Source organism: Nannobrachium achirus (assembly GCF_963921795.1).
Source record: "Nannobrachium achirus genome assembly, chromosome: 16".
NCBI lineage: Eukaryota > Metazoa > Chordata > Actinopteri > Myctophiformes > Myctophidae > Nannobrachium > Nannobrachium achirus.
Window position 1 is genome coordinate 55,662,845 of NC_137823.1, and position 17,847 is coordinate 55,680,691.

Consider the following 17,847-nt stretch of genomic DNA (forward strand, 5'->3'; position numbering starts at 1 on the left):
TGTGCATGTAGATAGATTATATACAATTTAAACTAGTACATTCAAGATCCAGATTTAATTCCACTACTTACTTGAAATCCAATGATTATGTTAATGACACTATGACTGAAAGTCTCAGTAGACAGACATTCTAATTAGTGTTTCTAATTAGTGCACTTTGTTCCAGTGAATAAAATGCTACAGCTACATGGACATTCTCTAGACAGTGGTGTGACTCCAAACAGTTTGCTGAATGCCGTGTCCTCTTTCAGAATGAGTAACCCTGTGGTGGAAGAAGTACTCGCATGTTTTTGTAAAAGAATAAATAGTAAGTAAAAGTCTGGAAATTTCAAATTTACATTTGTAAAGGTACTCTTTATGCAGAATGTCCCATTTCAAGTTGTCAAATGTACAAAATGTATAAAAATCTTTAGAAAAAAGCAGATCTACAAGCTTGAGCGTTGGTCAAAATTCGACAAAGTAACAAATAACCAGTAAGACTCCCTAATCGGGAGATAAGCGACCGTAGGTGGCTTATCTCCACAAATAGGGCAAAAATTTGTTTTGCCCAAATCTTCCTGATCCATGTTGATGACATGAGTGTAGACATGCTGTGTAGTGATATTCTTGATTTTAGGGCAAAAACTGTAGGAGCAGTGTCCAAAAATGTGTTTTAAAAATCGGCCTGAAGGTGGCGCTAGAATAGGGCCATGTGAGAAATGAGGGGTGGGGTCTCCGCGTTGCCTTGGCGGACAAATAGGTACCGGCCCCGGCTCTCCCGGACGCTCCTAGCCCGAGGTACGGCATTTTATGTGCGCTGCAGTGGCAGGGGGTCCTCCACTGGGGGCGCCACCACTTTTGCATCGGTGGTCCCCGGGAATTCCCCGTGAGCAGCCCCGTTGGGGTGGTCATTTGGTCATTTTTGCACATTTGGTCATTTTTTACATCTGGGGGTCCCCCAGGGACCTGGGGGTCCCTGGGGCTCCGGGGGTCCTTGGAGGTTGTAGTTTGGCAGGCAAGGAGTGTGTGTGTAAAATCTGGCATGGATCGGGTCAACGGGTGCGGAGATATAAGCAGGGAAAAAGTGTGACGTGTGAGCACATTTCGTCATTTTTTACATCTGGGGGTCCCCCAGGGACCTGGGGGTCCCTGGGGCTCCGGGGGTCCTTGGAGGTTGTAGTTTGGCAGTCAAGGAGTGTGTGTGCAAAATTTGGCATGGATGGAGGCAACGGTTGTGGAGATATGAGCAGGGCAAAATATTTTTATACATTGAAATGGGACATTCTGCATAGTTAGTACCTTTACTTTCGGTACTTTAAGTACATTTTGATAGCAATACTTTTGTACTTTCATTCAAGCACGTTTTTAATTCAGGACTTGTACTTGTAACAGAATAGTTCTGCATTGCAGTATTGATACTTTTACTTCTAGTAAAATAAAAAAAATCTACCACTGCTGACCATAGTTAACTGACTAATGATAGCAGATCCTACCTTAAGACAGGGGTCTTCAACGTTTTCAGGCCAAGGACCCCTTAGCTGAGAGAGAGATGAATCAGGGACCCCCACTACCTTTTCATAGATTCAATATAGTTTCATCGTTTGACAGCACAATCATCAGTGTATTTTGGATTCATGTCAATTCGTGTTTTCAGATATTTATCCACTTGAACCGTCAATACTTAATAAACTTGACATTTCACTTTGTACTTACAGTAGTATGCTCTTTTTCCACTCTACACCGAAGCTCTATGCCGAAAATAGCCGATCTACAAGCTCACAACGCCTCACAGCGCGAATCAAAGATTTGGAGGACCCCTAACTCTGAGCACCCCCTATGGTCCCAGACCCCCTGTTGAAGACCTCTGCCTTAAGTCATCTGTAAGCTGACAAGACTCTGACCTTCTTTGCCCCCATTCCACTTCCAGGCCTCTTGGATCTTCTGAGTGACCAACTGTTCCTCATGGATGTTAAACTAATGTGATCGTGCCTTCTCAAATGCTGACCCTATATTGTAGGCTTTGGAATAGTGTACTTTTTAGCATGTTTTCCCATCCTTTTGACCGAATGAGTCTTAATGCTTCCTATGTGTTGTGTTTTCTGCGTTTTGTAGTTTATACTGTACATTTATTTTTTATGCTTTTAATATTTTTTTATTTTTTTATAGTCTTTGATGAAGTGGTTTTGAAATGTGCTTTATGAATAAACATGACTTCACTTAAAGGAGTATTTCTGTGGTCAATGTCTACTCAAGCCTTTTGTGTGCACCCCAGTTTTGAAGTATAGCTTGATTCATTATTGATATTACGACCCCCCCCCCCCCAGAAAAAAGGGTAAAAAAAGGAAAAGAAATAAGCTCATTCAAATTCACCCCACAACACAACTCCATGAGGAGCTTAATTTTGCTATTAATTATTTCATTATGTTAATATTTTCCGGAATGTAATGTTGCATCAAGTCCATGTAATTCATGCATGAAATAATTAATTGAAAATTGTTGGTCTCCTCCTGCATTACAAGTATGATATCTGTCACCAGAATCAAGGAGGTGTGTTTTCAATTAGTCTAAAGTGCTTAACATGGAGTTTGCTTATATTAAGGGCATCTGAGCAATTATAAAATATCTAAATACTGAATCAAGCAACTCAAAAACTGACATGACTCATGGAAAGTGAAATATGCTACCCCTTTACCATCAAACACATTAGTTTGGAATTAATTGGAACTTCAATACCATATCAAGTGTGCCTATCTGTCTCCCAAGCAAACTGTGTGGCATACTTATTTTGGCTATCAATGCACCTTCAATGCCTAGTTCTTTCTTCAAGTATATTTTAGCCTACTTACAGACAATATAGGAGAATTCTAATTCTGAGACTCACCCATGCAGTAACAATGTGTAACCTTCTGACACTATACATTATATAGCCTACCTCTTGCATAACTGCACTACTGCAGGCACGGACGCACGCACGCACAGCGCACACACACACACACACACACACACACACACACACACACACACACACACACACACACACACACACACACACACACAGTACAGGATATATAGAACAGCTATAACAAAAGAACCCATGGGCATTTCCCGGGGCGTATCTGGAAATATGGGAGGTGGTGCAGGCTATATATTTTGAGTTAATTGAGTAGGCTTTATAGTGCTAGGCTATATCTCAATCTTTTCTCATTTGTTTGTCTCTGTGCTTTTGTGGGTCTAGATCGCCTATTTTCACTACTATTTATGGGATTTTTTTATTCATGGGATTTCCTTAGATCAGTTAGATGTGTTTGTTTGTCTGTTTAAATATGTATAAATCTATTTAAAATCTTTTGAAATATGTATTATATATTTTTTTAATGTATAATAGGAAAATAAATGGGATTTTTACTCAAGTCGTGACCCAAAACAAAAACAAATGGTCCGTGACCGTGACCCACACGGTTTTGTAAACCGTGCCATACAATATCTTTGTGCTTTGCTTTGGGCGAGTCTAATCCTACAGACAGTGTTCTTTGTGGTTCCATGCATGGGCAGGGCGCATCATAGAGAAAGCGCGTTTCGGAGCACGTGACCCGGCTTGAAAAACACGAGCCTTCATAAGTCTGCATATGGACAGAGAGCCCGTCAGTGTGCCATGCTCACCAATGATGACAGTCAACTGAAGACAAGAGAGGAAAGAAATCATACTCTACAAATTGCAATCAGCAGATGATTATTCTGTGTTCTCTCCCGCTACGCAAATAACATGTGCATGCAGTTTTCGTCTCTTTCACGTGACATTATCTTTTGTTTAAATGTTGCGAGTTAATTGGATTAAGGCGCTCGGATAGTCATTGTTGGTGTTGGGGAGATTCTGCACATCTGGAACAAAATATGTAAGGTAAAACTAAACTTTTCTCTCTTCATAAACGACAACAGCAACAAAAAAAAAGTAATTAGGACTACTTTAAGCTTCCATGCACTGCTTTCGTTATTTTTCATTAATTTTACGCTAGACTATGTGAATAAGTATTCTTTAAAATAGGCTACATTTGTTTGTTTTTTAAAGTAATTTGGAATATGCTATGACATGTATTTCTTATAGCTTAGTCTATTTATTTATTCGTGAATATATTTATCTTGAGCTTAGGAAATTAGGCTATACAAGAACAGATCTGATACCTATAATTTTATTACCTGCTATTACATATTAATATGTGATGGTATTTTGTCTTGCTCCATCCACTGTAGCTGTTTGAATTATGTCCCTAGCTGGAGCATGTCAGAATGACATCTTTCAGACCGAGGTTAGTGGTCTTTCATTTTCAAAATGAACTATGACTCTGGAATACTATAGATATTTGCATGCCCAAATATTCCTTAAAGCAACAATAGTTCTATGCTTCAAACTGGCTTCCTTTCACCTGTCTTATATAACTTGTAAAAAAAAAAGCATTTCTGCATGTTGATATTTTTTGCATATTTTTGATACGTATAGTAAGTCAGCATTCATCAGTGAATTGTCTTTCGAGGAGTCAATCAGAGGATAATAGTCAATAAGAAGTGTCAGTTTTCTTTTTAAAAATGCAGCATCGCCTACTCTCTGTGGCAGCCTCATCATCCATCTGATGATGATGGACTTTCTCCCCAGCCCACATACAGCACTGTAGCTACTCTTTCTCTATGGAAGATGTAAATAAGAAAGATCATAGGGAAATTTATAGTTGTATCTAATCTTTTGGTAATATTTGCAATGTATGGCTTGTACACCATAAGCCTTGGGCTCTCTTTTCAGTGTTATGGGTTAGGTTAACCACTTAAGCCCTATTAAAAAGAAATAATCCAAAATAGCCGATCTACAAGTTCACATGTGGCAAATTTTGAAATGTATTATGACATGGCAAAAATAGAGATGCCTGGTTGACAGTGTTTAAAAACGTATGTCTTTCATCCATTTTTAGGTTGAACAGACGTCACCTTAGACTGCAGTATTACCCTCAGACACAGCCATGAAGTCCGTACTGGATGGCGTGGCGGACACCACTTTCCGGACTATTACCTCTGGCTTACAGTATCTGGGCTCCAATGACGCCAACTATGACGATGCCACCATGGACGTGGATTTCACAAAGGGCGGCTTCGCTTTCCAGAAGCCCCTGTCTGCGTTCCGAAGCAACGCGTTCCCTGACAAACTGCCTCCGGACGAGGACTTGATCCTCAAGGGCATCCCGTTCTTTCCCACTAATGCCACAGACACTTTTGGCAACCAGAGCTCGTTTGGAGATGAGGGGAACGGCATCCAGTGTGGCGAGAACTTCATGGACATGGAGTGCTTCATGATTCTGACTCCCAGCCAGCAGCTGGCTGTGGCTGTGATGTCACTGACCTTGGGCACGTTCACCGTGCTGGAGAACCTGATAGTGTTGTGCGTCATCCTGCAGGCCCGCAATCTGCGCTGCCGGCCGTCGTATCACTTCATAGGCAGCCTGGCTGTGGCCGACCTGCTGGGCAGTGTCATCTTTGTCTACAGCTTCCTGGACTTCCACGTTTTCCACCGGAAAGACAGTCCCAACGTTTTCCTCTTCAAGCTGGGAGGAGTCATCGCGTCCTTCACCGCGTCCGTCGGGAGCCTCTTCCTGACCGCCATTGACCGCTACATCTCCATACACCGGCCGCTGGCCTACAGGCGCATAGTGACACGGACCAAAGCCGTCATTGCCTTCTGCGTGATGTGGACCATCTCCATCGTCATTGCAGTGCTCCCTATGCTGGGCTGGAACTGCAAGCGGCTTCAGTCTGTCTGCTCTGATCTCTTCCCTCTGATCGATAAGAACTACCTGATGTTCTGGATCGGAGTGACTAGCGCGCTGGTCCTCTTCATCATCTACGCCTACATGTACATCCTGTGGAAGGCGCATCACCATGCCGTGCGAATGCTGAGCCGCACCTCCCAGAAGAGCTTGGTGGTGTACTCGGCAGATGGGACTAAGGTGCTGACAACCCGCCCTGAGCAGACGCGCATGGACATCCGCTTGGCCAAGACCCTGGTGCTCATCCTGGTGGTTCTGGTCATCTGCTGGGGCCCGGTGCTCGCCATCATGGTCTACGACCTGTTCTGGAGAATGGACGACGACATCAAGACAGTGTTTGCGTTCTGCAGCATGCTCTGCCTGCTCAACTCCACCGTCAACCCCATCATCTATGCCCTGAGAAGCAAGGACCTGAGGCACGCCTTCCTCAGCTCGTGCAGCGTGTGCAGGGGCAGTGCCCAGCAGCTGGATAATAGCCTGGAGTCGGACTGCCAGAATAGACATGCCACCATCGCTGCCAACAGGGCTGCTGAGAGCTGCGTGAAGACCACTGTGAAAATAGCCAAAGTGACAATGTCTGTATCAACTGAGACGTCTGCAGAAGCGGTCTGACCAGTTGTATCATGGGGGAAACGTTGTAAAAGTCATCCTCTCCAAAACAATGCCATTAAACATTAAAAAGCTGAACTATGCTTTGCCAGTGAGATGTACCTCATCTGAAAGTATTGAATTACACACACACACACACACACACACATATAAATGCTTCAGTGGTGAACTGTTCTATTATTTTATGTTAAGAGTGCCAGTATACAGTATAGTGTTCCTGTGCCAAAGTGCCAAATAGGAATGAAAGATACTTGGGAGTTGAATTATTTGAGAATGATTATAGATGATCATGAGTCTGTTGTTTGCCATGGACCTCATGATATCCAACAAGTGAAGGAATATTATATTTTTGTACTGTGAATTCAGGTTCTGAAAACAATATATCGTCATTTATGGGATAAGGGGCTACTGACATTTTTGATTAGAAATGTTTTAATATGTTATTGAGATGTCATGTCTGTTGCACCAAAAGGACAACAAATCTTTGCATCTCGACCTTCAATAGGCGTCATGTATAAGTTGTGTATCAACATTTCCATGAGAAAATGGGTAGAGAGCTGAAGCAACTTTGAGAGTACCCTTCAAACATTGCCATTATTTGTCATCTTTGTATAGCTCGAAGAGTTTTCAGATTGTGTGATTCAAGCTTAGGCTTCACCATCGCATGATGGTGTTGCTTGCCAACAAGAACAGATTTTTAAGCTAACGATTCAACGTGAAAATAATGTATTGTTGGCAAGTGACACCATTGTACTACAAAGCATACATTTGGCTCAGATCACAAATGAGAATTCATTTTCAACTAAAATCTAAATTGCAATCAAGGAAGAAACAAAAAAGATTCACAACTTTCAAGTGTGTGGCAAATCTCTCACGACACAGGGACTGTCCCTCTTGTCCATTTCTTTAGTCTCTTGCTGTTAGACATTTATAGTAACGTGTCTTTGTTCAAATATAGTATACCTAACAACTGTACAGCGTCTCTTGTAAGATAAGTGTTAAAATCGAACAGTTCAGCTATTAGGCATGACATTTTTGGCCAAAGCTTGAACACATTGAATGAAACTGAATTTGGATACATACATACAGCGTGCTGGCCACTACTGTGAAAAACTTTAACTGGTTTATAACGGTATACATATAGCTGCTTTTCACCAGGGTAATGGATTCCATTAGACTCAGCCTTGTACGTTTTGTGATATCTTGTGAATATTCCAATCTAAGCCTTTCATCATTGCAGTGAGTTGTTTTTAGTGCTACTGTAAAAGGGGGATTGGGACATTTGGTGACATGCAACCTGTGCACAGGGCCTTGTGAAGTGCTTTTTTGCGTAACTCTGAATAAAACTTTGTCCGCCGTAAGCTTTGCTTATCTAAAAAGAAGAAAACAATGGTATTTTCATTAGCTGGTAAGTTGATTAAAGTTACTGTGTCTGCATTGTATTGGGGTACTGACGATCCAATCGAAAGCATTGGGGACATGTGTAATTTCCTGTTAGTACTAATCTAGAAATCTCAAAGCACAATTAGATGTAGACATTTATCTTGGTGTAAAAAGCTATCCAGACAGCTGTTTGATCACTATGCTTTGCTGCCTCTTGTATCGTTGAGTGTTGGAGATCAAATGTCACCTGTCAAGTGGCTTCTGTACAGTGGTGGCATAATGAGGATTCTGACTTTAATAAAAAGAAAAGAGAAATCAGTCAAGTAGGATGTGCATTGCTGTTTTCAACTTTTGAATAAAGACACAGCTGGTTGTCGTCAGTGCTTGCAATTCTTTGATGTGTTGAATAATTCAGGAAGAACGACATTAGCCTGATGTCTGAACATGTTCATTTCACCAGAAGATCAGGCTATAGGCCACAAAAGTTGGAGAATAAATGAAGCAATTAAGCCCTGGGCTCGTTCCAAAGGTTTTCAAAGAGGCATTATCTACCCCTAGTGGATTACCCATTAACAGCCTCAACATCAGCTGTTTTAAAATTGGTAGCCTATTTCAAACATTGTCAAAGAAAAAAGAAGAAAAAAGTACAATACATTGTGGGTATTAAATCGCCAACACAAAGACAATTTCAATGCCTGCAATGTTGCTACAGATGTATCGCACATGCATGTGACAATAAAAGGCTATGATGAACCTTGAAAACCACTTTGTTCGAGAATAGTGTGTGGTACTCCTTGACAAAATGTCCTCCAATGGAAATATCTGCTATGATTTGCTGCCATCTTTTGGACCATCGGCCTACTGCAACGTTTGTTCTTAGAGATTCTAATAATGGCTCAAATGATCTATTTGGAGCTGTTCTAAGTACTCAAAGTCACTTTACATGGTAGGGGTGGTAGACTTCATTAGGTTGGTATAGAAGAAAAGAAAATAAATCGTATTGTAAGTAGAAACTGTAAAACAAGGGGTGGGGGTTAGCTGGGGAAAGATGAAGAGGATGGTTGTGAGGGCAGTTTTGAATGATGCTAGATTGAGCAAGTGATGTGGTTGGAAAGTGTGTTCAACAGGGAGGGGTCGGCAACTAAAAATGCCGTATCACCATCTGCGTTTTCCAGAAGGTTGGCATCTCCAGACCTGAAGTATAGGGAGGGGCCATGGTTTTCAAGGTCAAGGAGGTTATAGACGTATAGGGGCCAGAGTCAGGTTGTAGGTGGTAAGGAATATTTTTGGAGCGGTGAAAGCGCTCCCAATAGACAGGTATGTCCGTGGGTATGTCCGTGGCTGGGTGGCTGGGTGGCTGGCCGTGTCCGTAGCCTGGCAATACCTTGAGTGGCCACACACAACACACTAGTTAAAGGAGGGGCGCTGTTTTGTGCAGGCCAGGCACACTCACCACTCACTCACAGGCACAGTTTACAGTTTACAGTTTAGGCATTTAGCAACACACACAGGGTATAGCTGCTCAGATTCACCGCTCCACTTCGAACCGAGGTTTGATTTTTAAGTAAATTCCAGTAGTGGAAAGTAACTAAGTACGTATATTTACTCAAGTTCTGTACTTAAGTAGGCTACACTTTTGAGGAATTAAATATGTTACTTTTACTTCTACTCCACTATATCTCAGAGGCAAATATTGAACTTTTACTCCATTACAATTAATAATAAAATGAAGTAAAAACTTTGAGTAGCCTACTTTACTACTTCTCACCTGTGAATATATTGGTGAACTGGTGTGATTTGGACTCTGGAGCAGGTAATGGTAAGCACGTGAGCAGCTCTGAACATAATATGTTATATATTATTAAAGTGTATTCTGAGGACTTTTGGAGGTGATGCCATGAAGGATGCTGTTCAGATAAACAAAATCAGCAATAAAGCATAGATAAACATAAATGTAAGAGGGCTAGACACTATGATCAACAGATCTTTATCCTTGACATAGAGGAACGTACATATATGAAATACATGAAACTGTATTTCTGTAGGACCTACATGTTTTTGAATTATTGTCACTGTCATTACTCATCATTACCCTAACAAGCTGCACTGACTTGAACTCTAATGCAGTAGCTGACCCTGTAGAAATGAATACCTCACACACAGGACACTTTTACCTCTATATACATTATTTTCTCATCTGGAAATGTACATATTTGTAACACTTTTAAAACATTTTAAGACAACAAGTTCTTTAGAGAATAAAACGTTTGAGAACTATACTGTCCAGCTGGACTCCTAATTTACCATAGCGTCATACATTTATTCTGAAGAAAACCTGGAGACTTGACATTCAGTAATTGGGTCTTAAGATCAAAATAAGAACATAATAATGGTGTACAAAAACAAAATCTACATTTTGTAAGGACGTATTGATGACCCCTGCATCTGACCAAACTCATCACACACTGGGTGCAAAACAATTGTCTTACAACAGCGTCACCTGGTGTCTAAATGAATTAACTGCAAGTGTACCAGTGGTTAAAAAAATAATAAGTACAATTTTGAGGTATTTGTACTTTACTTGAGTATTTCCAATTTCCAATACTTTTACTTCTACTCCACTACTCAGAGGCAAACATTCCACTACATTTATTTGAAAACTTTTAGTTACTAGTTACTTTGTAGATTTGGATTCATCAGTCATCAAAATCTTACATACATTTGGCATTTTAGGGCTGAAATTGTACCCATGCTAGTAAAGCAAGCCTGATAAATGTATCAAACATGCACAAATTTCAACAGAACACAGGAAAATATAGGCCTAATATCTGTTAAGAAGTTTTGGGGGGGGGGGGGGGGGATACATCTCCTGGATTTTGACAGTCCAATGTTGAATTGTATTTCTACATAGCAGCATACTTTTACTTATAGGTAAAATATGTGAGTAGTTTTTCCAACCACAATCTTTATATTTTTTTATTTTATTTTTTATTTCATGTTATTTATTTTATTTTCTGGCATCTAAACGTCGACGTGCCTTGGCTACTACAGCAGCACGTCACGTGCCCCGCCCACAGATGTCCAAAACATGGCGGAAAGCGAGCTGAACGTTGACAGCATCATCTCTCGACTACTGGAAGGTAAAAATATAACGCTTTTCAATGGCGATTTTAACCGTCTGTTTGGGTTTGTATCGTCTAATATAACGTGTGTTTAATATTGCACGCCTTTGCCGTTTTGGCTGCTGGTGGTGGTGGTGGTGGAAAAAAGGATGATTCAAAATTGCATCACCTTCCCTTTCTTTCCGATCTTTCGTAACGTTGTCGCATTTGGATTTGTTCAGCTAGTCTAGTCTAATCACAAATGTTACCGTAACAGCAGATCTACAAGCTCACAATGTGGCGCTTTGCGCAGCGTTGTGAGCTTGTAGATCGGTTATTAGACTGAGGCTGTACAAAGACAGTGAAATGAAAGACGAGGGTTGGTTAGGGCACTGGTTCCCAAACAGTGGGTCGGGATCCATTTGTGGGTCGCAGACAGATTTTATGGGTCCCTTTGTTTTTTAGTTTTCTACATTTAGTTTTTTAATTATTATTATCATTTAAAATATTTTAATTTCAAGGACCCCCAGTTTGTCATGCATCAGGCTCTGGGCCCCCATTTTATGGTATTTCTATCTCTGAGGCCACACTTTCTATTTTAAAAATCAATTACATTGTCATTTAACTCAGAGTTACATACCAATAAGGGTCCATTTAGTTCCTAACAATCATTTAGCTGGGGACCCCCTGGCACCCCCTCAAGGACCTCTGGGGGTCCCCGGACCCATGTTTGAGAACCAAAGCTCTATGCATCTAAAACTGGCACAGTTGAAACTTTCTCATATCATGAGCTTGAGGTGTGAATGATGGAAGATTTTAGATTTGAGGTTTTATATTGTAATCAGCAAAATAATTCAGTGTTTTTAATGGCTCCTGTCTTTAATTTAAACATCTGTGATCATGCCTGAAGCTGATTAAACATAAACAACCTAAGTAGGTCAGGTGTTGCGCCAGGTCATCATGCTATCATATCAAACCACAATATGATCTTTTGCACGGTGGAATTGCTTTCCTGGTCATTTCTTATCTCACTCACTGGACCTTTGGCCTTTTTATAGTGCGAGGATGTCGCCCTGGGAAAGTAGTTCAGATGAGCGAGGCGGAGGTACGAGGACTATGCATAAAGTCACGGGAGATCTTCCTCAGCCAACCCATCCTTCTGGAACTGGAGGCTCCACTCAAAATCTGTGGTGAGAACATGCTGTTATTAGATGTACTTTTGGGGGGGCTTTTTGTAGGTAGACAGGACACAGGGAGAGGGATTGGGAGTGACATGCAGCAATGCAGGCCATCGGGACTCGAACCTGCGACATGCTGTCAGGCGTCAAAGCCCATGTGGTACTATGCACCTGGACCGGGCCAGCGGGCACCCCCACAATATGATTATTGCAGGGTTCCCACGGTCATGAAATTCCTGGAAATATTTTAAAATTAAAACAATATTTTTCCTGTACTGGAAACGTTTTGGAATTGATTAAGGGTCCTGGAAGGTCCTGGAAAAATAGCTATGCATTGTCTTTGGTTATTGATTTTGTTAATACCTCTGAAATGACAAATTAAACATTGGCCAAATTACAGCTATTTTCACAATAAAACCGTATTATACAAAATTCCTCTACTCTTAGTGCTCGTCAGGGTGCCCGGGTCCCCAGTTCAAATATGATTATTTTGTGGGTCTCGGCCAGAAAAGGTTGATAACCACTGCCATACACTACCTGTCTTTGGGTATTGCGCATAGGAGTAAGCGACTCGTTATTGAGCTGGATTATTGTTATACAGTCCTGGAATTCGCGGTTAAATATTCTGGAAAAGTTTTGGAAATGAATTGGTAAAGATGTGTGGGAACCCTGGATTATTGTGTTGTTGTTTTTTTCTTCTCACGATGAACGATAATAGCGCTTATGGTCCCATCCCTATACTATGCCTCTTTTCCAGGTGACATCCATGGCCAGTACACAGACCTGCTGAGGCTGTTTGAGTACGGGGGCTTCCCTCCAGAGGCCAACTACCTGTTCTTAGGAGATTATGTGGACAGAGGCAAACAGTCCCTGGAGACCATCTGTCTGCTGCTGGCCTACAAGATCAAATACCCAGAGAACTTCTTCCTGCTCAGGGGGAACCACGAGTGTGCCTCCATCAACAGGATCTATGGATTCTATGATGAGTGTAAGATGGGAAAACAGCAAAACACAATGTCATGATTTAATTGCTATTTTATTTTTATATTTGGTGTTGACTGTTGATATTGGTTGGCTTTGTTCTAGGCTGGTCAAATTTAGCAGTCCAGTTATGATCATGAACCGTCCTAAGAACCATTCACTAATTAACAATGTGTGGGGAAATGTTGTTTTACTCAAGAATGAGCTTTTCACCATAGTGGTTTCAGTGAACAAAATAAGCATGATATACATGATAGAAATCATGGATGGATCTCGGGATCCACATGTGAATATGAGATTCAGAGTGGATCTGAGTCTTCATGTGGCCTGTGATGTCTATGACATACAGTATGACTATGTTTGGGTAAGGTTTTAGCCTGATCATAGTCCATTTGACTTTAAGTTAAATATTTCAAAAAGTATAAAACATATGTTAAAAAGAATAGATAATAGATGAAGAAGCGCTGCGTGGGTCTGTGAGTATGTTAAACTGGAAACGGGTGCTCTTTGGAGAGGGTATAGTTACTTAAAAGACAAACATCCAAGTTCCATTCCGTTATAATGGGTGTCAAAAAGTACAAAGATGAAGTGGAGAACTAAGAAAGGGTCCAAGGCAGCTCTGTTCAATTCAAAGTAGAACATCTTTTATTTTAAATTCATAGCAAGGTGTTTTTTAATCCTTGCTCCTTTTGTCTCATATGTTAAAAAGAGTTAGTGGAGGTACTTCTGTGGCCTATAGTCAGTACTGTGCAAGACATTTGGATTTGGACATATGCAATTCCATGATTGCTTTACCATTTAAGAAAAACAAACACATTGATCACCAACTGTGCTTAACCTCTTCCAGGCAAGCGCAGATTCAACATTAAGCTGTGGAAGACCTTCACAGACTGTTTCAACTGTCTGCCCATTGCTGCCATCATAGATGAAAAGATCTTCTGCTGCCATGGAGGTTTGTCAGTGTGTTCTACTCTGTTATTGACCTTTTATCATGGTGTGATATTTTGCAGTAGCTTTAATGCTGTTTTCTGTCCTCAGGACTGTCTCCTGACCTACAGTCCATGGAGCAAATCAGACGCATCATGAGACCCACTGATGTTCCTGATACAGGTTGGACACCTTCCCTTGCTGTTAACACCCTGTACTTAAGAGTCCACTAGGGCTCTACTGTATACTCTGCCTCCAGTTTTTGTCTACACTTTTTGTCTACACTGATGCCACGTTTAGTCGCTAGACCCTAGAGACTGTTTTCTCTAGACGTCTAGAGTCTAGAGAAAACGGCTAAGTCCTGTTGCGTTTAGACGGCCATTCAACAGTGATTGAAAACGCTATCGTTTGCATGAGATGTTGCTAGATGGCAGCGATGTCAGATAGTAGAGCAGCCACACACTTCCGCCCTTACTTCCCTATTTATATTAATTCACCAGTGCATCATGGCTCGGCTCACGTCACACGTTTTCTCAGTTTTTGCATGCAGTCGTTTACATGGAGACAACAGTGTCTTCAAAGATTTCCGCTCTGGAAGATGGTTTCACTTTGTTGCGTTTTCAACTACACTGTGATGCGTTGTGAGTCACTAAATTGAGAGTAACTAAAACTAAGATAAGAGAACATATTACTCCAGTCTTAGCATCGCTACACTGGCTCCCGGTTGTTTTTAGGATTGATTTTAAAATACTTTTACTTGTTTATAAAGCTCTAAATGGTCTGGCACCTTCGTACCTCTATGACTGCCTGCATAGATATGTTCCAACCCGCCCACTCAGGTCCTCTAGTGCAGACCTACTTGAGGCGCCAACAATGACATATAAAAAATATGGTGAAGCAGCTTTCTGCTTCTACGGACCGGCAGCTTGGAATAAACTCCCACTACACCTAAGACAGGCAGCCTCTGTGGATAGCTTTAAAGCACAGCTTCAAGACCTATTTCTTTACTCTTGCTTTTAGCTAAATGTTTAAATCCCTGTGCTGCTAATTGACGTCCGCACTGTTCTGAAATTGTTATTTCTCTGCTTAATTGTAATCATTTTAATTATTTATTTTTATTCTGTATTTTTTTTTTTTTTTTTACTTTTTCTCTGTTAAGCACTTGTGCTTCATTTTCTGCTCTGTAAAGCGCTTTGAGCTGCATTTCATGTCATGAAAGGTGCTATACAAATAAAGTTTTATTATATATTATTATTAAATCTGCTATTTTTGCGTCTCTTCATGCCGCACTGTAAGATTGTACATCTGCTGTTTTTGAACATTTTGGAGAAGAATTTGAAGAATCGGCCTCGGGTCTTAACGGGCTAGTTTATGTTCATGTGTGCCATACACCTGCCTGTTGCTCCAGGTCTGCTGTGTGACCTGCTGTGGTCGGACCCAGACAAAGACGTCCAGGGCTGGGGAGAGAATGACCGGGGAGTTTCCTTCACATTTGGAGCCGACGTGGTCAGCAAGTTCCTGAACCGACACGACCTGGACCTCATCTGCAGAGCTCATCAGGTACAAAACACTTGCCGGCGTCAAACTGGAGGCAATGAGTGTGATAGTCTGTTTCTGTTTGACAAAATATCGTTTTGCTAAATAAACCATCCTGATAGGTTTAATTAAAAAGGAAGGGGGAAAAAAAGGATTCGGCTTTCTAAGTGGCGATCCGATTTAGTGAGTGAAACACTGTCTTGTAGGTTTGTGTTAATAAACTCCTAAATATTCAGTATATCATAAGAGTATTGTACAGTATATGGACAACACTTCTGAGCTGCTCGTGCATTGTGGCCCCACAGGTTGTTGAAGATGGGTACGAGTTCTTTGCCAAGCGACAGCTGGTGACGCTGTTCTCTGCCCCAAACTACTGTGGGGAGTTTGACAACGCAGGTGGAATGATGAGTGTGGACGAGTCTCTCATGTGCTCCTTTCAGGTAAAGAGTTATACTTGCGGTAACTTAAGGTCCTTCCAGACCAGGGATGTGACGCATAATGAAATTGATGATGCCTCACTCATTCGGCCCATCACACCGGCTCATCTCAGCGACTTATCTAGTTTGGTCTCCTGCAGTCGCATACTCATAAGTATAGGGTTTATGGTATTTTTTTTTGAATATAGTGATTCAGTTTTTTGCACATTAAGGCTTTTGCACATAAATCTTTTTATGGAAACACTTCAAAATTCGAATAAACTTTCATTTTTCGTGAAAACATTTATGCGCTTGGAGGTGGATTTTGGGGCTTAATCGGAAAAAACGAAATGCGCAAAAGGGAAATGGAAACACTAAGCGAATAGATTTTCAATTAAAATACATTGAGTTTGCATGATATCGATTTGGCTGAAGGGAGCTGAAGGGCTACTAACTTGTTGGCGCCGTGTTCCCTACTACTGTACCTTGCATTGGATGTTTATTTTACGGCGCTGTTGTGTTGCACTGTGCAGTGCAAGCCACGTCCGTCAAATCACCCAAGTAAATCCTGGCTAACACACGCACCGTGTTCCGATCTACAAGCTCACAGCACCTCGCGTCCGCGACGCGTTGTGAGCTTGCAGATCGGCCACCTTCCAGACTCGGTGGTCTCCCAAGAATTCCATTTCAACAGTGGATGGAAACAGGCTAAATTCGCTTTTTCTTTTTTCGAATTTCTGACGATCCTATTTTCAAAAAAGCTTTATGGAAACGCAACTATTGACATGAATGAAATAAAGCATGCTTTGGATGGTGATGTAATATTCATTAACCATCATCACCATTTCTTTCAGATCCTAAAGCCATCAGAGAAAAAAGCAAAGTACCAGTACGGGGGCGTTAACTCCGGGCGTCCCGTCACCCCGCCTCGTACTGCTCAAGCCCCCAAGAAGAGGTGAAGCGACTTCCCCCGAATCTTCTTCCTCCTTCCTTCTCTCCCGCCCGGGGGCAACATTCTGCCCTTCCTGGCTGTTTCTAACACTCCAGCCTCCTCTTTCTCAGCTTCGTGTATAGACATTTACTGTATTTATTTACTGAGTGGTTGTTGTTTCTTCTTTGCTTGTTGGTATTTTTATGAATATATCTTTTTTTTTTATGTCGTAAAATGTGTTGCTCAGTCCCTCACGGTTGCATACAGTAATTCAGCAATACTAAACCCAACCTTTCGGAACGGGCAACATGTTTGGAAAGGACAAGTTGTGGCGCTTTTATCTGCCTTGAGATTATAACCCATTACCATAGTGACTTTGTGAATGTGTGTTTGCATGTGTGATTGAGATGGGGTTTCTCAACCCGAGCCAATGTAAAAACATACACTCTTCCAGACCACACGGTCAGATGTTCCCTGGTTTAACTTTAATCTGCCAATGAGAGTTCAATACCGACATTGTCCTTCCACATATTTTCAGTAATTTAGTACAGTGGTTCAGTATTACTGGTTTGACCATGATGTCTTTCTTGGCCTCAAGAATGTTTCTTCTCCATGGTGATAATGAGACACTACGATTTTCTAAGTTTGAGTGCAATAAATATTGCTTAAAAATGTTGGGTTTGTTGTATGCAAACATATATGTAGAGGCCAATAAGTTATTATTGCTTACACAAACTGTTATACAAAGTGTAATAAAAACCATATCATTGCCATGGACTGTCTCAAAAGGATCTTCCCATAGGTGTTCCATATTGTTAGACAAACACTGGTTCCACCCTAGCTATTACTAGCTGTCTGTAAGGGCCTAAGGGGACAGAAATTCTTATTTTAACCGTGTGTGACGCAGGTGCAATCTATTGTTCGAATAACAAGCAAAGGCTAAACAGAACAGCTACACGGAGTTAAAAATAGCGTTTCCTGTAAGTGTAAAACGGTCCT

General features: G+C 41.3%; 2 protein-coding genes across 2 annotated transcripts; both read left to right on the forward strand.

Moving 5' to 3' along the window:
* Positions 1-4,973: 4,973 nt before the first annotated feature.
* cnr1 (cannabinoid receptor 1) lies at positions 4,974-6,398 on the forward strand (the record flags this gene model as incomplete). The annotated part of the gene is made up of 1 exon (XM_080744193.1): positions 4,974-6,398. Exon 1 carries the CDS (start codon positions 4,986-4,988, stop codon positions 6,396-6,398), a length of 1,413 nt encoding a protein of 470 aa, XP_080600319.1. The 5' UTR covers positions 4,974-4,985.
* Positions 6,399-10,866: 4,468 nt separating this feature from the next.
* On the forward strand, positions 10,867-17,480 carry LOC308300662 (serine/threonine-protein phosphatase PP1-beta catalytic subunit-like; the record flags this gene model as incomplete). Its single annotated transcript, XM_080744544.1, has 8 exons — positions 10,867-10,918; positions 11,938-12,069; positions 12,815-13,045; positions 13,886-13,990; positions 14,077-14,148; positions 15,374-15,525; positions 15,807-15,941; positions 16,772-17,480. The coding sequence occupies 8 exons, from the start codon at positions 10,867-10,869 to the stop codon at positions 16,874-16,876; spliced, it is 984 nt and encodes a 327-aa protein (XP_080600670.1). The 3' UTR covers positions 16,877-17,480.
* Between the last annotated feature and the right edge of the window lie 367 nt (positions 17,481-17,847).